This window comes from Oryctolagus cuniculus, chromosome 8, assembly GCF_964237555.1.
Source record: "Oryctolagus cuniculus chromosome 8, mOryCun1.1, whole genome shotgun sequence".
NCBI classification, from domain to species: Eukaryota; Metazoa; Chordata; class Mammalia; order Lagomorpha; family Leporidae; genus Oryctolagus; species Oryctolagus cuniculus.
Genome location: NC_091439.1, coordinates 24,224,529 through 24,244,633, shown reverse-complemented (window position 1 = coordinate 24,244,633; position 20,105 = coordinate 24,224,529). Strand labels below are relative to the sequence as shown.

The window sequence follows — 20,105 nt, the reverse complement described above, 5'->3', positions numbered from 1 at the left end:
CATCCCGTATGGGCACTTGTCCATGTCTTAGCTGCTTCATTTCCCATCCAGTTCCCATCTAAGGCACCTGGGAAAACAGCAGAAGATGGCTCAAGTGCATCCATGTTTCTGCATCCATGTGGGAGACCTGGATGAAGCTCCTGACTTCTGGCTCCAGCCTGGCCCAGCCCTGGCAGTTCTGGCCATTTGGGGAATGAACCAGTGGGTGGAAGATCTCTGACTCTTCCTCTGGGTCTCTCTTTGTAACTCTGGCTTTCAAACAAATGAATAAATACATAAATAAATCGAAAAGGTAAAAATAGATGTAAATAAGATCTCAAAGTCTTATTTATATTGTTAGTGTTCTGATCATTAACAGTTACAGAAATATAAATTGTGACTTTGCAGTAAATGGTAATTGGTCACATATTCCCCCTCAGAGCTGTCTTCTGTTTCCTTGCCTCCACCAAAAAATAGCAATAGGACAAGACAAAGTAGAGTTCCCTAGGAACCCAAGGATAGAGATTCAACTGGAGGTACCAAAGGATCACAAAGCATAGTATTGGAGAGACAGAGGGGCAACTTTTCTCTTCAGGCATCCTCAGGTGGCTCCCCTTCCTCTTGATCCTTCTCCTTCTTTCACCTTCTCTAGGCAGTGTCTGCAGTCAGACAGCACTTGGAGACAGTTCTACCTCTGGAGGCCACTGAAGCTAGAAATTTCTAGTAGATATTCATAGTCAGCCCCTTCCACTTTATAGCCGTAGAATTTTCAACTGGTTGCATGACTGCCCAAGTGAATTAAATTTCATCCTGTGCAACAAAGTTCTTGTAAGCACCTTTTAGATCCTACACTTAAAGAGGCGAGGTTTACCATTCCTTTACCCTCCTGTTGGTGAGATGTACATAGAAGTGATGCACTCTGGGCCCTGCAGATGTAGACAATGCCCTGCAGAAGGCAACAAGATGAAAGAAAACCAAAACCTCCACTGAAAATACAGAGGAGAGCGCCACACCAGCCACCATATCACTGAAACCATCGGTTGTTTTGTGCACTTGCTAACATTAACACATCTGAACCTTATTCTAATATCACTCCAAAGGATCTAGGATATGACCCATAGAAAATAAGAGCACAAAGCGTCTTCTAACCATGGTTTGTTAAAACATTTCAATTCCTCATTAGAAAAGCAAAACTAGGTTAAAAATTTAGAAAAGGTACAATAAAAGAAATAAATCATTCATAATCATATTGGTAAAGATGACATCACTAATGCTTTGCTTTATATGTTTCCAAATTTATGTCTGTTTTGTTCTCACTTTACCATGTAAGTGTTACACACAATTCTCTAGGGAAATAATGCATTCAGTTGGATAATATGGTTCATTTTATACTGAAAAAATGTATGATTTATGATGAAAACAAAACAACATAACAATTCTTTTTCCCTTCCTTTTATTAAAAATAAAATTGTACAAATGTGGAATGGCTACATCCATTACCCGACATGCTTGTTTTTTGTGATTAGAATATTTAAAATCTACTCTCAGTAATTAAAAAAAAATACAACACACTGTCATTCTTATAGTCACCATATTGTACAGTAGAACAATTCTTTGTTAGTCAAGTAGAAAAATACCTAAGCAAGACCTGTTAGAAACATAAAAATATGGGAAAATGGTACTTCAATTAACAGAGAAAGCATAGAAATTGGTTAACAATTTTGGTGGAATAAACAGTAAATACACAACTTGGATGACAATAAATTTCAGATGGATTGTTAAAAGTTAAGATTAAATATAAAACTATCAAAGTAATGGTGATGTATTTGGGTTGACATACTGACTTTTCATTTATCTGCCTTTTATGTATAAGAGTAAACGTGTAAATAACTGCGGCAAGAATTGAACGTCACTCCCCTGTCCAAAACCCCAGGAGATTCCTCATCACACTTGAGGAAAATAACTAAAGTCCTTACCATGACTGTCAATCCTCTACGTGATCTGACTTTGGGTTTTGCTGTGGCCTCATTTCTTGTCCTCCCTGCCTCTGTGGGTGGGGTGAGGGGGAAGCTCCAGCCACCCTGGCCTCCTGGCTGTTCCTCACATAACCAAACATTCTCCTGTCTTAGGCTTCGGCTCTTGCAATGTGACTGGCAGAGACTGTTCATCCCCCGGGTACTGTGGTGGCTGAAGCTCCCTAATTTCATTCACTCATCTGCCATCCTATAAAAAGCAGTACATTTTCTCCATTATCCTTTTTATCTTTCTAAAAATCACTTATGACTTCTTACATTTACTGTCTTTATGTCTATCTCTAGAACTCTCTAGAATGTAAAATCTTTCTTTACTACTAAATTCCCAGTGCCCTTAGTGACTGACATGCAGCTCTTACACACAAATACATGCTCAGAGAATATCATGAATGAACCTGTCAGCGTAAGAACTGATTTTAGTGATTCCTAATCACTAAACTGAATCATGCTTTAATCAAAAGATCTGCAACTATACAGAGAAACTTGAATATTCATGTAGCAGATACTATCTGAAAATGTTCACATTGGATGTAGTTGAACCAGTATAACTCTATGTGATTAGGATTTCCCAGGTAGTAGTCTCTTGACAAAGTGGATTGTGTGTTTCTAATTGATATATCATGGGTGATGCAATATATTTGGGTTTCTACATTGTAGGTCAGTCCCTGAGGGATCAATTTTGTAAACATGAAAAAAATGTTTTCCCTCAAGGAAGCATTATTTACAGAAACAACCATTAAGAAATGTTAAAGGACATAATGTCGCTCCCCCTCTTCGTGGAGGAACGACACAGGACCCTGCGCTGTTCTTTGGTCTGCTCGGCCCTCCCCGGGTTTGCTGCTGGTTCTTCCCGGGTTGGCTACTGTCCCTTCCACCTCCGTGGAAGGGCGGTTCCCCCTGGCCGCTTTCCCCACTTCCGCAGGGGAGCGGCACACCGCCGGCCGGCTTTCTCGGGGGCTGCACAGGTGTTCCTTCAGCTAGATGTTCCCCTTAGATGTTCCTGATGCATGCCGTCTCTCTCCTCCTTTATAGTCCTCCTCTGCCAATCCCAACTCGGCTGCCCACACGCCGAGTACGCTGCTCTCCTCCAATCAGGAGCAAGTCCTACAGTTTATTGGTTGAACTGGAGGCAGCTGTGCAGAAGCTGTTTACTTCTCTCCCAGCACCATATTGTGGGAGAGCAGATGCATAGAATAAGTCTTAATTCGAGTAACTTAGTCTAGTCCGGATTGCTCCCCACAGATCCCCCTTTCTTTTTATTTTTGGCGTTGATATGCGCCTGTCTTCGGTGCCCCGTGGCACACACTCTGCTCCGCTTGCTAGAGTTGCCACAGGTTCTTACAAGTCCTATCAATCAGGCAAACCGAATCCGGGTCCTCTCTTCGCCATGTTGTGAGGAGGTTTTTAGGCGCTGATGCGTGCCTGTGTTCGGTGACCTGCGGCTCACACTCTGGTCGAGCCGCTTGCTGGTGCTTACCGCCTTAATCAGGCAGACCGAATCCAAGCCTCCTAATTGTTGTATTGTGGGGAGGCCTTACTGATGTTAATTCGTGCCTGTCTTCGGTGACCTGCGGCGCATAAGCTGCTAGCCGCCCGCAGGTGCTCATCGCCTCACTTAATCAGGCAGACCGAATCCAAGCTTTCTCATTGCCATGTTGAGGGGAGGCCTTTCTATTTCTCTATTTCTCTATCTCCGGGCATTCCTATTTCTCCCATTTTACTTCTATCTTCCAGCATTCCTATTTCTCTCATTTTACTTCTAAACTTCTGTTTCTCTTATCCCCGCGGCCTCCCGGTGCCCGCCCCGAGGCTGCTTCTCGGCGGCTTCCCGGCTGAGCCGCTTCAGCCCGCGCCTCTCTCATCTGCGCGGCTTCCCGGCTTTGCGTGGCTTGGCTTCGCGCGCTCCGAGGTCTCCACGCCCTTCGCGTCTGCACCACGGCCCCGCGCCAGCCCCGTTCCCTATCTATTCACGCCCCGTGCTCTCTGCACGCGGCGGCTTCCGCGAGTCACACAGTGTAGCTTGCGTCTCCGCCACTAGCATTCAATCCAAGTTCCCCGGGCTAGCCTGGCGAATTCAACCCAGCTCACGTCTCCGCCCCACGATTTGGCTTCCCGTCCTTTGCTCCCCGGGCTAATCAGACGGATCCCAATCTGGCTTACATTTCCGCTTCTGGTTTCAACTTTTTCGCCCCCCATTCCCGGGCTAACTTGAGAATCCCAAAGTGGCTTTCGTTTCCGCCTCGGCCTGCCCCCCGCGGCTTCAATTTCCCTAACATTTTTCTCTACCCGGTATGTTTCCCCAAGCTTTCCTCCAACAATACTCCTCCCTCATTTCTCCTGGCCTCTCCCCACAGTCCGCATCCGAGTCTGTTTGTTCTAGCTTTCACTTTCGCTTTCGACCTTAGAGATTTCTCCCAGCTTCCCCCCGTAGTCCGTATCTGAATCTATGCCTAGGCTTTCAATAGCTTCTTCCGGCACCCTTTTCGTCCGGCTTTTCCCTAGGCTGTTTGCTAGTCTCTCTCTCCGGTATTTTCCCAGTTCTTCCCGTTTCTTCCCTCCTAAGTTTCCTATCCGTCCTAGGTTTTCTATCCGAGTCACGGCACCAATATGTCGCTCCCCCTCTTCGTGGAGGAACGACACTAAACCCTGCCTAGGCTTCATATCCGAGTCACGGCACCATTATGTCGCTCCCCCTCTTCGTGGAGGAACGACACAGGACCCTGCGCTGTTCTTTGGTCTGCTCGGCCCTCCCCGGGTTTGCTGCTGGTTCTTCCCGGGTTGGCTACTGTCCCTTCTACCTCCGTGGAAGGGCGGTTCCCCCTGGCCGCTTTCCCCACTTCCGCAGGGGAGCGGCACACCGCCGGCCGGCTTTCTCGGGGGCTGCACAGGTGTTCCTTCAGCTAGATGTTCCCCTTAGATGTTCCTGATGCATGCCGTCTCTCTCCTCCTTTATAGTCCTCCTCTGCCAATCCCAACTCGGCTGCCCACACGCCGAGTACGCTGCTCTCCTCCAATCAGGAGCAAGTCCTACAGTTTATTGGTTGAACTGGAGGCAGCTGTGCAGAAGCTGTTTACTTCTCTCCCAGCGCCATATTGTGGGAGAGCAGATGCATAGAATAAGTCTTAATTCCAGTAACTCAGTCTAGTCCGGATTGCTCCCCACACATAATCTCTAATCTTAGATTTGCCACGTGTACATTCTTACCTGATAATTTGATGTGTCAGTATTCTGTTAAAATACTTATTTTACTTTGCATAATCACTTTGGTACTTAGCGGAGACAAAATATTATGGAACAATTTTGCAAATGTTTGAGATAAGTGATGAAGATAATTTGAGTCAATTCAACACCTTCTTTGAGGATTTGTGAAAACAAACACCAGTCTGTGTGTGTGATGGGCCAGGGTGACCTCAACTCATTAAAATAAGGTTTACACGTGAGGTACTAAGTACTACTGATCCTTGCTTCTCACAGCAAGGGTCCAGAACAATGCTCTCCAGAAGAACCAAAATGCAAGCTCCATCTATAACTTTCAATTTTCTCGTGGCCTCATTTTAAAAGTGGAAGATGGGCCAGCGCTGAGACTTAGTGGGCTAAGCTTCTGCCTGGGGTGCCAGTTTTGCATCCCGGCTGCTTCTCTTTTGATCCAGCTTTCTGTAATGACTTGGGAAAGCAGTAGAAGATGGCCCAAGTGCTTAGGCCCTGGTGGGAAACCCAGAGGAAGCTCCTGGCTCCTGGCTTCTAAACAGCTCAGCTCCAGCCATTGCAGTCATCTGGAGAGTGGACTGGCGGATAGAAGACCTTTCTCTCTGTCCCTCCCTCTCTGTAACTCTGCCTCTCAAATACATAAATAAAATCTTTTAAAAAATAAAGTAAAAAGAAACACATGAAGTAATTTTAAATAATATACTTAACTTAATCCACAATACCAACAATGTTTTTTTCAACACAAACCCAATCAGTGGAATATTTCATTCTTTTTACTTTTTGCATTCAGTATTTTTTTATTTTCAATTGACTTTATACACATAAAATTAACTCTAGGTTAAGTAAAGAGTTCAACAAACAGTATGAAGAAGAGAAAAATAAAACTGTTCCTTGACAATCAATACAAGAGCTATTCAGGTCATTGCTTCTCAAATTGTCAATTTCACTTCCGTAGAATCTATCCATTTTTTCTGGGTTTCCCAGTTTGTTAGCATACAGCTCTTTGTAGTAATTTCTGATGATTGTTTTTATTTCTGTGGTGTCTGTTGTTACATATCCTTTTTCATCTCTAATTTTATTGATTTGGGTCTTCTCTCTCCTTTTTTGGTTACTTGGGCCAAGGGTGTGTCGATTTTGTTTATTTTTTCAAAAAATGAGCTCTTCATTTTGCTGATCTTTTGTATTTTTTTGTTTCAATTTTGTTGCTTCTCTAACTTTAATTACTTCTCTTCTCCTACTTTTGATTTGCTTTGCTGCTGTTTTTCTAGATCTTTGAGTTGCACTGAAAACTCATTTATTTGGTGCCTTTCCAATTTCTTGATGTAGCATCAGCTGCTATAAACTTTCCTCTTACCACTGCTTTGCTGTATCCCATAAGTTTTGATATGTTGTATTGTCATCTTCATTTGTTTCCATAAATTTTTTGATTTCTCTTTTGATTTCTTCTATGACCCACTGTTCATTCAGGAGCATGTCTTCAGACTTCATGTGTTTGCATATGTCCTAGAGATTCTGGAGTTGCTGATTTCCAGCTTCATTGAACTGTGGTCTGAGAAGATGCATGGTATGATTTTGACTCTTTTGAATTTGCTGAGACTTGCTTTATGTCCTAGCATATGGTCAATCTTAGAGAAAGTTCTATGCACTGCTGAGAAGAATGTGTATTCTGCAACTATAGGATGAAAAGTTCTGTAGATATCTGTTAGGTCCATTTTGTCTATAGTGTCGATTAACTCTGCTGTTTCCTTGCTGATTTTCTGTCTGGTTGACCTGTCCATTGCTGAAAGTGGAGTATTGAAGTCCCCCATCACTATTATATTTGAGTCTTTGTCTCCCTTTAGGTCCCTTAACATTTCTTTTGTTTTTTTTAAAAAAATATTTATTTATTTTTTTGAAAGTCAGAATTACAGAGAGAGAAGGAGAGGCAGAGAGAGAGAGAGAGAAAAAGAGAGAGAGAGAGAGAGAGGTCTTCCATCCACTGGTTCATTCTCCAAATGGTCACAAAGGTCAGAGCTGAGCTGATCTGAAGCCAGGAGCTAGGAACTTCTTCTGGGTCTCCCACATGTGTGCAGGGGCCCAAACACTTGGGCCATCTTCTACTGCTTTCTAAGGCCATAGCAGAGAGCTGGATTGGAGGTGGAGCAGTAAGACTCAAACCAGAGCCCATATGGGATGCTGGCACTCCAGGCACCAGCGCCCCTTAACATTTCTTTAAATTAGGAGCATATACATTTATAATAGTTACATCTTCATGTTGAATTGATCCCTTAATCATTACATAGTGCCCTTCTTTGTCTCTTTTAACAGTTTTTGTGTTAAAATCTATTTTGTCTGATATTAGGATGGCTACACCAGCTCTTTTTAGGTTTCTGTTAGCATGGAATATCTTTTTCCATCCTTTCACTTTCAGTCTGTATGCATCTCTGTCGGTGAGATGTGTTCCTTGTAGGCAGCAAATAGATGGGTTTTGTTTTTTAATCCATTCATCCAGCCAATCTTTATCTTTTAACTGGAGAGTTGAGGCCATTTACATTCAAGGTAACTACTGATAACTAACAACTTTGCCTTGACATTTTCCCATAAATATTCCTTTTTAAAAATATTTTATTTATATTTGAAAGATAGAGTTACAGACAGTGAGAAGAAGAGACAGAGAGAAAGGTCTTCTATCTGCTGGTTCACTCCCTAAATGGCCACAGTGGTGGAGCTGAGCCAATCTGCAGCCAGGAGCCAGGAGCTTCCTCTGGGTCTCCCATACGAATGCAGGGGCCCAAGCACTTGGGCCATCTTCTACTGCTTTCCCAGGCCATAGCAGGGACCTGGATCAGAAGAGGAGCAGCCAGGACTAGAGCTGGCACCCATACTGAATGAAGGCACCATAGGCAGAGGATTAACCTACTGTGCCACAGCACTGGCTTCAAATATTTCTTTTTTTTAACTTTGGATTTCCTTTGTACTTTTACTTGGAGATATTCTTCTTTTACCTTCTTTTGTAATGATGACTATGGCTCTGTGCTTCTGTGTGCAGCACATCCTTAAGCATCTCTTACAGAGCTAGATGGGTGGTGACAAATTCTTTCAGTTTCTGTTTGTCATGGAAGGTCTTTATTTCCCCTTCATTCATTAATGAGAGCTTTGCAGTGTATAGTATTCTGGGTTGACAATTCTTTTCTCTTAAGATTTGGAATCTATCTCCTCATTCTCTTCTAGCCTGTCGGGTTTCAGATGAGAAGTCCATTATGAGTCTAATTAGGGATCCTCTGATAGTAATCTGGCATTTCTCTTGTGCACATTTTAGAATCTTTTCTTTATGTTTTACTGTGGAGAGTTTGATTACAATGTGTTGTGGTGAAGATCTTTTGGGGTCATGCCTATTAGGAGTTCTCTGTGCTTCCTGTACTTGGATGTCCCTTTCTTTCTCCAAATTAGAGAAATTTTCTATTATTATTTCACTAAAAAGTCCTTCTAAACCTTTCTATCTTTCCATGCCTTCAGGAACTCCTAGAATCAGTATGTTGGGTCGTTTGATACTATCTTGTAGATTACCAACAGTGTTTTATAGTTTTCTAACTTCTTCTTGTGTTTGGTCTGACTGTATAATTTCCTGTGCTTTGTCTTCTAAGTCATATATTCTTTCTTTGGTTTCACTTGATTCTGTATTTTAGGCTTTCCACTGCATTTTTCATTTGTTCTATTGAATTCTTCATTTCCAAGATTTCATTTTGATTTCTCTTTAAGATCTCAACTTTGTAGGATAAATTTTTTCATGTCATGTATGGATTTCATTAGTTCATGCATGTAATCCTATGATCAATTTTTTCAACTACATTTCTGGTATTTCTTCAATCTCATCATCTTCACAATCTAGTACTGAAGTGTTGTGTGTTCTTTTGGGGGTGTCATGTGGTCTTCCTTATTCTTGTTTCTTGAATTGGTGTGTTTGTTATTCGGCATTTGTGGAGATACTTGTTGGTTTCTTCTTTGTCCTCTCCACCCCCCTGCTGTGGTGGCTTTTATCTTTAGATATCTGAGTTGATTAGTGGAGTGTCTGCTTTCAGGGAATACCTAGAGGCATGTTTTGGGTGTGGCCAAGGAGCTCTGTTCAATTTTCCAGGATGAAGGGTGTGTCTTGAGGTAATACACCCAGGTTTGCAATGGTAAATCTTTTTTTTAGTCAGAGGGGAGGTTTGTTCTTGTCTGTTGGCATAGATTCAGCTGAGCTCATCTCCTCAAAGGAGACCAGTGCCTGGGCACTAGCACTGATGCATATATTATTTGTCTGCTCTGCCACAATGACCACACAAAAAAATCTGTGTGGTCCTCAGTGTAGGCTCAGATTCCCCAACAATGTCCCTTGCCAGGTAACCAGGGAGCCCTGTCTGTGTGGAGCTTCTCACAGTGACTGCCCAAAGTCCCAGCCACAACCTGAGTCCTCCCATGTAGCCTGTTTTTTCACAGTCCCAGCACACAAGCCTCCCACAATCACAAGCAACCAGCCCCATCTGTTCACCCCATCTGACTCATCATTGATATGACTTATAGTGCAGGTTTTATTGCCTTTAGCTACAGTATTATAATTAGTCTTAATTGGTCTCTCAACTCCAATCCACGATTTATCTTCTGGAAATGCTACTCAGGAATTGCAAATGGTCCATGAAAGCTTCCTGAATAAAGTCTGCACTATTTGTCTTGATAGTACCAAGTCCAATACAACATGGACGTGATCTGACTTGACCTGACCTAGTTTGTTCACTACCCACCTCCAGTAAGGAGAAGCCTGGTGAGCTAGTCTTTCTTTCTCCCAGGGAGTACCTGTGCTATCTATAGGGAAACAAGCATGGAGCAAGTCAGGTTCCTGCTTTAAGTGACTGACAGTTGAGTTGCACAGGATGGGGGATAGGAGCATATGTTGAAACAATTATAATTGGTAAAGTGGAACTATATTCCAAGTGCCACAGGCACGGGGACACATGAATGAACTTTTAAGGAGAACTAAAGAGTAGGGGAGGGTGACAGGAAAGATTTTGGAAAAGGAAGACTATTTGAGAACTGTAAGGAATAGGTGGAATTTTGCCAGGTGGCAAAAGGCAGAGAAACACACGGCAGATTAAGAAGACACCACCATATACGCACACTGTATGGAATGGTGTGGGATGTCTAGAGAAGGTAAGAAATTCACCCAGGCATGAAAAGAAGAGCAGAAGAACAGTGACTGAGTATTAGCAGGTTACTTTGTTATTCATTTACTTGGACCCAATGTGGTTCCAAAAGAGAGAGCATCTGAGACAATTAGGAGGAAGCATCTGGCTCCTGGCTTTGGATTGGCACAGTGCACCAGCCATAGCGGCCATTTTGGGGGTGAACCAACGGAAGGAAGACCTTTCTCTCTCTCTCTCTCTCTCTCTCTCACTGTCTGTAACTCTGCCTGTCAAATAAATAAATAAATAAAAATCTTTTAAAAATCAACAATAGGAGTCACTGTACACTAACTTCCCATGTAGGACCTCTCTCCTCGATGAGTTGTATTATGAGAGTTAACTGTAAAATGTGTTCTCAAATAGTTTTGTATTTGTGTGTGTGTGTGCAAATTGTTGAAATCTTTACTTAGTATAGAGTTGGTCTTCTGTGCACAAAGTTAATTGAAAAATGAATCTTAATGGAGAACGGGACTTGAAGGGATAAGGGAGGAGGAGGAGGGTTGGGAGTGTGGGTGGGAAGGCAGGTGTGGTGGCAAGAATAACTATATTCCTAAAGTTGTACTTATGAAATTTATATTCCTTAAATAAAAATTTCTTTGGAAAAAAAAATAAAGGAGCTGGGAGCTCTGGGCAGGGGGGTGGGGGGGCAGAGAATAAGTTATCAAGGCAGTCTACCAAGTGTTTAGTGCCTGACACTGATGCCAGGAATGTCCCTTAATTGCAGCCAATCTGTCACTATTTCTTGAGAAAATCAGATGCACTCTGGTTGGCCATGGGCCACCTTTGGTTAGACAAGCATGTAAATCCTTCCTGATGCCTTGGGGAATGGGGGTTCTTCTGCTTTGTGGAACCAAAGGAAGCTTCTGTTCATAAACCCCTAATAAATTACACTCTGTGTAGTCATGGATTTAGTCTCCTTTTGATTTGGTCTCACGGCACTTTCTTCTTTTTTTAAATAAAGTAATGAATTATAATACTATGAGCTTATAGAAAGATATAAAATGGTTATCTACTTATAACAATTAATTCTAAAAAGTGAGAAAGAATAAAGAACTAAGAATGACTATATGTCTAAAAAGTACTCCCAAATTTTCATTAATAAGAACTATAATTATAGTTCAAGTTTAAAACACTGGGATTATCTTTAATTTTGATGCTTTACAATACACTACTCCAGAAACAAAATTAAGCCTGTGTTTCTTTTGTTGATACAAAAAGATCTCAGTATAGAACTGGTTTTATATATATATATACATATATATATATATATTTTTACAGGCAGAGTGGACAGTGAGAAAGAGAGACAGGGAGAAAGGTCTTCCTTTGCCGTTGGTTCACCCTCCAATGGCTGCCGCGGCCGGCGGGCTGCGGCCAGCGCACCGCGCCTATCCTAAGGCAGGAGCCAGGTGCTTATCCTGGTCTCCCATGGGTTGCAGGGCCCAAGCACCTGGGCCATCCTCCACTGCACTCCCGGGCCATAGCAGAGAGCTGGATTGGAAGAGGAACATCTGGGACTAGAACTGGTGCCCACATGGGATGCCGGTGCTTCAGGTCAGGGCGTTAACCCGCTGCACCACAGCGCCGGCCCCTAGACTATTTCACTCTTAAGAATAATGTCTCAGGCCGGCGCCATGGCTCAATAGGCTAATCTTCCACCTGCGGCACCGGCACACAGGGTTCTAGTCCCGGTCGGGGCGCTGGATTCTGTCCCGGTTGCTCCTCTTCCAGTCCAGCTCTCTGCTGTGGCCCGGGAGTGCAGTGGAAGACGGCCCAGATGCTTGAGCCCTGTACCCGCATGGGAGACCAGGAGAAGCACCTGGCTCCTGCCTTCAGATCAGCGCAGTGCGCCGGCCACAGCGCACCGGCGGCAGCGGCCATTGGAGGGTGAACCAATGGTAAAGGAAGACCTTTCTCTCTGTCTCTCTCTCTCTCTCACTGTCCACTCTGCCTGTCAAAAAAAATAAATAAATAAAGAAGAATGTCTCATTTTTGTAACTTGAATATATGAATGATAGGAATATAAATACTTTGAGGAAAGAAATTCTTTGTCCTGATTATAATTAGAAAGTTCACCAAAATGACTGTATGCATCTCAAAGTCTGCATTTTCACTCTAAGAATATTAACCATACTGGGGCTGGCACTGTGGCATAACATGAAAGCCACTGCTTGCAGCGCTGGCAGCTCTGGCATCCCATATGGCACTGGTTTAAGGCTCTTGGCTGCTCTACTTCCAATCCAGCTCCCTGCTAATGCACCTGGGAAAGTAGTAGACGATGGCTCAAGTGCTTAGGCCCCTGCACCCACCTTGGGGACCTGGAAGAAATGCCTTGCTCCTGGCTTTGGGTCAGCCAGGAGTTGTGGCCATTTGGGGAGTGAACCAGTGGATGGAAGATCTCTCAGTCTCTCTGTCTCTCTTTCTCTCTCTAACTCTGCTTTTCAAATAAATAAATAAACCTTTTTCTTTTTAAAAACAGCTTACTAACCATATTCAAATTTCTAAAATATATTGCCTGATGCTACAGCACTTGGACAAATAATAGGAGTTCCTGAAATGAGTAACTTTGTCTACCACAAAATTCTTTGCAGAACTTACAATGAATAAACCACAGGAAAACAAGGCTACTTGAATATTTGTTGCTTGGAGTCATAAAAAGTAAAAACTAAAGTTCAAAAATAAGTAAGAAGTAAGTTATCCTAGTTGCAGTTTGGTAAGGAGATGGAGAAATACAATTAATAAAAAGTATAAACATAGGGTAAAATAGTAGTAGGAAGAAATAAAAAATGACAGATGTATATATTGAAAATTATGATAAAATCTCAAAAAACAAGTTTCAAAAAAAGATTAGTGTTGGACGTGATACTAAAGAATTTGACTCAATGTATTATTCAGATCTCAATTAGTATATTTAGGGCTTGATTTAAAAAAAAATGAGGCTGACCTAGAATAGCATTAAAAACCTGGGGCCAGTGTTCTGGTGCAGCAGGTTCAGCTGTCACTTGCAACACTGGAATCCCAAATCAGCATGACAGTTCAAGTCCTGGCTGCTCCACTTCTGATCCAGCTCCCTGGCTCATGTGCCTGGGAAAGCAACTGAAGATGGCTCAATTGGTTTGGCCCCTGCCACCCAAGATGGACTTCTGAGCTTCCACCTGAGCCAGCCCAGGCTATTGTGGCTATTTGGGGAATGAACCAGCAGATGGAAGATCTCCGTCTCTCCCTCTCTGTCATTCTGCTTTTCAAAAAAATAAAATAAATCTTGAAAACAAAAGAAAATCATTTAAAAAAAACTGCTTATGGCAGTGTAAGCTTGTTTATTATTTGAAAGGCAGAGAGCCAGAGAGAGAGAGAGATTGATTTCCCACCTGTTGGTTCACTCCTCAATGCTTCTTACAGCCAGGGCTGGACAAAGCTGAAGTCAGGAGCACAGAACCCAATCTGAGTCTCGCAGATGGGTGTCAGGGACCCAAATACTTGAGCCATCACCTGCTGCCTCCCAGGGTGTGCACTGGCAGTAAGCTGGAGTCGGGAGCAGAGCTAGGACTCAAACCCAGGCACTATGCCCTGGAAAAGTATGGTTTAAGAGGAGAATCTGATCAGACTAGTGGACGCTTTCATAGAAGTACTGATCTCAGAATGTTCAATTAAAAATATACATATAGTAGCTATGCGGGTGAATTCATATGCGAGGTAGGCATTGTTCATATGGTCTCCAAAGTTCTTGCTTGAATTTGAAACCATGTTTCTACAGGAAAGACACACTTGTTTGCATTAAAATTATACCCTATGGTTTTAGAAAATATATTATGAAATTCTTTTTAACTTTTTAATATTTTAAATAAATATGCTCTGAATCTAAGCCTAAATATTAAAAGCCCAGAGGGGTGGTTGTTGGTTAGTGGTTTAGACAATGCTTGGGATGCCCATAGCCCATATTGGAGGGCCTGGGTTTCAGTCCTACCTCCACTCCTGATTCCAGCTTTCCACGAATGTGCTCCCGGAGGCAGCACATGGTGGCTGGAGTAGTCGGGTTCCTGCCACCCATGTGGGAGATGCAGATGGATTCCCTACCTCCTGGCTTGGGCACAATGCTGGCTATCGCAGGCATCTGAGGAGTGAACTAGATAGGAGATCTCTCTTTCTCTGTTTCCCTGCCTTTCCAGAAAGAATTTATTTCTATAAAAATAACAAAAAGCCCAGAAATTGAAAAGAAAAATAAAATTTCTTATGAGCTACATTTCTAAATTACCTTTCAAAATTAATATGAAAGTTCACATTTTACTTGCTAATCATAAACAACTATTTTGTTATAAAATGTGTTCATTATTTGTTATTCTAAAATAAATTCAAACACAATTGGGCAATTTTCTTTTTAGAAACTGAAGAGGGGTTGGCACCATGGCAGAGCGGGTAAAGCTGCCTGTGGTGTCAGCATCCCATATAGGACCCATCCCAGCTGCTCCACTTCTGATCCAGCCCTCTGCTGTGACCTGGGAGGGCAGTGGAACATGGTCCAAGTCCTTGGGCCCCTGTGTCCACGTGGGAGACCCAGAGGAAGCTCCTGGCTCCTGGCTTCAGATCGGCACAGCTCTGGCTGTAGCGGCCATCTGAGGAGTGAACCAGCCGATAGAAGACCTTTTTTTCTCTACCTTTCCTTCTTTCTCTGTGTAACTCTTTCAAATAAATAAATTTTTAAAAAAGATTTCATTAAAAAAAGCAAATGAAGAGCAAAGGTTTATAAAACTCTTAAAGATTAACAGAACTCTCATAGATACCATAAATTTCTAATTTTCGACACGAGTGAGGATGCAGATGTGGTGCACGCAACAAAATTGCACAAATCCCCTTCCAAATATGAATTTCAACAAGATTAGCTTGTGTGTGCACTTAAGTCACAAATGGACGCAATTTTTAAAAAATGAAAATTTAATCTAAAACAACCTAAGGGCAGTCTTTGAAGGCTGAGTTAGTAATTTATAGGCTTTCTAAGCCGAAAATTTGAAACTGCAACTACATGAACACTAAAACGTTAACGAGATGGACATCTAAAGCTGTAGGACAAACTGCAGGGCACTGAGATTTCAATTTCAGACAAAAACAAAAAAAGAAGAACCCTTTAGGAGAGTCAGTCCTACATAAGTTTTTAGTACTGAAGCCATATTCGTCGTTTCTCTGGAATTCCGATTTAGCTGAGCAACCTTTCATTTTGTTTGCTACACCTGTGCTGACACAGCCTTGGCATGTGTCGGTGCCCCAAGGCAAGGACTGCGGTGCCTTCCACAAAGTGCAGGTGACGAGCCAGCTGGCGTCAGTCAGGCCTCCCCTCTATCGGCTTCACAAAAAAAAAAAAATTTTTTTTCAAGTTTTTTAGTGCGGTTCAATAAAACCTCCCAGACGTCGCAGGGAAAAGATGTTGGCGCCGGTAGCAGTTCTTGAATTCAGACTTTTACCCGTTTCTGGAGACTATGGGGAAGAAGGAAGAACGAGAGGAGCAAGGGAGAGCGGGACACAGACCAGGCGCTGGAACCCGACAAGAAAGGGTCGCGGAGGCCAGAAGCGGCCAGGAGGACCCTGCGGGCCGCCTCGTTACCCGCGCCTGGAGCGCCCAAGAGCAGCCGTTACCGCTCAACCGCCGGCCGGACGCGGGCGTGGGCGCCGCGCCAGTAAAGCCCCGACGCGGGTCTCCCCAAGTGTGGGCAGGCAACCGCAGCTAGGGTCCCATGCCTCCCCCTACTCAGACCCCGCCCCTCACACGCTCCGGGAGCACCGCAGAAGCCACCGCCGCTTACTAATCTGAGTCATCCTGGAGATGCAGAAACAGGAGAAGGTGAAGAGCACGAAGGCGATGAGGCAGATCAGCAAGTTCACGCGCTTGGACCTCATGGCGCTGGCCGGGCGGCGGGCGGCGGGCTCTGGGTGGCTCCTGGCACCATAGGCTGAGCGCGCAGTGCCCGCGACCCTGCACGCGCGCCCTTCTGCCCGCACAGTCGCTGGGGTCCCCAGCACACCGCCCTTGGGAGCTCCCTTCCTATAGAAAGCCTTTTGTCTCCCTGAGCACTACCTTGGCTGTTGGCAAGAACCAGTGCCTTACCAAATTCAGCAAAAAAAAAAAAAAGAGCCATAAAGTGGCTGATCCGTATTCTAAGATTCATATAATGTGAAGGTACCTACTTTGTTCAATACAAGAAATATTGGAAAATACTAGACAGGAGGATGCAAGGAACCAAAATTGTATCTGATGGCTTCGAGTATCATGCGTTTGAAGTGAGTCTTGCTGATCTGTAGAATGATGAAGTTGCATTGAGAAAGTTCAAGCTGATTAGTGAGGATGTTCAGGGCAAAAGCTACCTACTTCCAGGACATAGATCTTGCCCGTGGCAAAAATGCTATCCACGGTCAAAAAAAAAAAAAAAAAAAGCAGACCATGATTGGAGTTCATGTTCATGTGAACACTACTTCATCCTGGAAGACTTCTCACACTCAGCCACCAACAGGTCTGCCAAATCCAGATGATGATGATGATGATGATGATGATGATGATGGAAATCATGACATCAGAGAGGTGCAAACAAATGACTTGAAAGCAGTTGTCAATAACTGACTTAAGGCCAGTGCCGCGGCTCAATAGGCTAATCCCCCGCCTGCAGTGTTGGTACACCGGGTTCTGGTCCCGGTCGGGGCGCCGGATTCTGTCCCGGTTGCCCCTCTTCCAGGCCAGCTCTCTGCTGTGGCCTGGGAGTGCAGTGGAGGATGGCCCAAGTGCTTGGGCCCTGCACCCTCATGGGAGACCAGAAGGAAGCACCTGGCTCCTGGCTTCAGATCAGCACGGCCCGCTGCCAGCTGCAGCAGCCATTGGAGGGTGAACCAACGGTAAAGGAAGACCTTTCTCTCTGTCTCTCTCTCTCTCACTGTCCACTCTGTCAAAAATAAAAAAAATAAAAAATAAATAACTAAGACAACATTGGAAAAAATATAGGAAAGGCTTGCTGGTGCTCTTCATAGTGTATTCACTAGAAAAGCAAAAATGCTGAAGAAGCCCTCGCTTGAATTGGGAAAACTCCTGGGGCTTCATGGTGAAGGCAGTAGTTCTGGAAAAGCCACTGGGGATTAAACAGGTACAAAAGTCAAATGAGCATATGAAGATAGACAGTGAGTTAAAAAGAGTCTGTTTCGGGCCAGCACTGCGGTGTAGCGAGTAAGGCTGCCGCCTGCAGGGCTGGCATTTAGGCACCGGTTCGAGTCCCGGCTGCTCCACTTTCAATCCAGCTCTCTGTGATGGACTGGGAAAGCAGTAGAAGGTGGCCCCGGCACCCACGTGGGAGACCCGGAAGAAGCTCCTGGCTCCTGGCTTCAGATTGGCACATCAGCCGTTGTGGCCATTTGGGGAGTGAAACCAGTGGATAGAAGAACTCTCTCTCTCTCTCTCTCTCACTCCCTCTCCCTCTATCTCTCTGCCTCTGCCTCTGCCTGTCTATAACTCTGCCTTTCAAATAAATAATCTTTTTTTTTTTTTTAAAAAAGTCTGTTTAACAATTAGACTTTAGTAGTGACAAAGTGTATAATTTGTGGGGGGAAAAGAGCCCATGAATACTATTTGTACAAGGTTGTCGAGGCCAAATAACACTCAAAATAACTTAGCACACTTGTTGTCATGATGTAAGCACTCACTACTACATTTGGTCTTCTTTTTTACTCTGTGGTTATTCACCTATAGCAGTGCTAATTTTCTGACAGACTCTAGTTCTTACTTTGCTTACTGCAGACCACGTGCTCCAACCTCCTTCAATGACTCCCTGTGAAAACTCGAAAGTATTGCTCCAGAATCCCAGGCTTTGCACAGTCTGGTTCCATTCTCCCTTCCCAGCTGTCTATGCCTCTAATGCAGCACTCTGAAGTCTCATTCTACTCAAATCCATGTTTTCAAGATTCAGAAAAGTCTTTTGCTTTTTAATCATTTTGAAATCAAAATGTGTGTTGCAATCAACGTTTACATTTAACATGGTATTTAGTCTTATTTTCCAAAAAAAAAAAGGAAAAAAAAAACACAAAAATATGCTACTCAGTCATTGGTTTGTCCATGAGCCAAGATGTGTACTTCTTGAGTCCTTTCTCAATGCCAGTCACTGAACGAGGTTTTGAGGACACAAAAATCACCTGCTGGATCTGGGCTCCCGCTTCTTCATACTCAAGCAGGGACTGCACCCTCCTCATTCACAATCCTGCCCATGAAAAGTACTCAAGACTGAGTTGAAATGTCGCTTTTCCATGAAGTCCATCAATTACTCATGTATGTATGAAAAATCTTCATCCTCTGAACTTCTAAAGCACCTGGGCCCTCTCTCAGGGCACTCAGTCTGCACCACATATAATTGTTACACACTGATTCCATATCCTCTACTATGCCCAAAGAGATCATGATATTTTCATATCCTATTCCACACTGCACATTTCAAGATGTTCTACAAACCGGATGTGTTGACTGAAGCATAAGCCCGTACTGAGCTACCATTCATGAACCACCTCCAGCCACTACTATGATGCAAGTCAACAACAAATTTCACTCTAGTGAGTAGAGAATGCAGGTGGAATTCTAGAAGATGTTCAGAATTTTTTTGTCAAATACTTATCTTTAGCCTAACAGTTCTCTACTGCCCATAGTATGAACGTAATACTATTTTTAAAAAGCCTAAAAGGGAATTCTGAGCATCTTCTAGAATTCCACCTGCATTCTCTATTCACTAGAGTGAAATCTGTATTCTCTGTTACAAACACTCATCCAGGTTTCTTCAGTTAGCCTCAATCTAAGCAGTGGTGGCACGATTCTGAAAGCACAGAAGAGTAAACACATGGGAACAGATTTTTCTAGTCTCAAAAAAAATGAAGGATCTTGAGTGTGAAAAAACCAGACTGTCAATTACTACATATAAAATGCCTGTTATCCTGACCCCTATTATTTTCTGTTTCAAGTAACTTAGAATTGAGTCATTTGTATCTACAGTGAGTGTTATCTGTTTAGCACAATTGAGAAAAGTAACAGCACTGAAAGGGACTCTCAAGGACCTGCTATGACAGCCATTCTTCTAAAAGTCTTTGGAGACTTTTGCATGCGTAAGAATCACGTGGATGGGACCAGCACTGTGGCACAGGGGGTAAAGCCATGGCCTACAACACCGGCATCCCATATGGGCCCCAATTTGAGTCCCGGCTGCTCCACTTCTGATCCATCTCTCTGCTATGGCCTGGGAAAGCAGTGGAAGATGGCCCAAGTCCTTGGTTCCCTGCACCCGTATGGGAGACCCAGAAGAAGTTTCTGGCCTTTGGCTTTGAATCAGCCCAGCTCCAGCCATTGCGGCCATTTGGAGAGTGAACCAGCGGATGGAAGACCTATCTCTCTGTGTCTCTCTCTCTGTAATTCTACCTCGCAAACAAACAAACAAACAAACAAAATCTTAAAAAAAAGGAATCACCTGGAAACCTTGTTAAACTAAGAACTTCTGAATCAGCTGGTTAAGGCTGGGAGTCCAAAACTTTCATTTATAATGGGTCTCACATGATACTGATTCTGCCAGTCTGAAGAACCACTCTGAGACTTCCTGCACACCAGCTCTCCAGACTCATTGATTAGACTTGGGAAAATGTAGAGATTGCTTAGTTCATCTCATCTACTCAAATCATCCCAACGACATC

The 20,105-nt window shown here is 43.6% G+C and overlaps 1 protein-coding gene across 6 annotated transcripts in view; it reads right to left on the bottom strand.

The window, feature by feature from the left end:
• Positions 1-20,105, bottom strand: part of MGAT4D (MGAT4 family member D) — an 87,201-nt gene that overhangs the window by 57,194 nt on the left and 9,902 nt on the right. For 2 of the 6 annotated variants that reach the window (XM_051819467.2, XM_008267421.4), the window contains exon 1: positions 16,208-16,378. The exons of 3 other annotated variants lie outside the window; for them this stretch is intronic. In XM_051819467.2, the coding sequence (XP_051675427.2) occupies positions 16,208-16,301 (94 nt within the window). In that variant the 5' untranslated portion in view covers positions 16,302-16,378. Of the gene's footprint in view, positions 1-16,170; positions 16,379-20,105 lie in introns of those variants that run through there. One more of the 6 variants, XM_051819471.2, reaches the window with a different exon arrangement.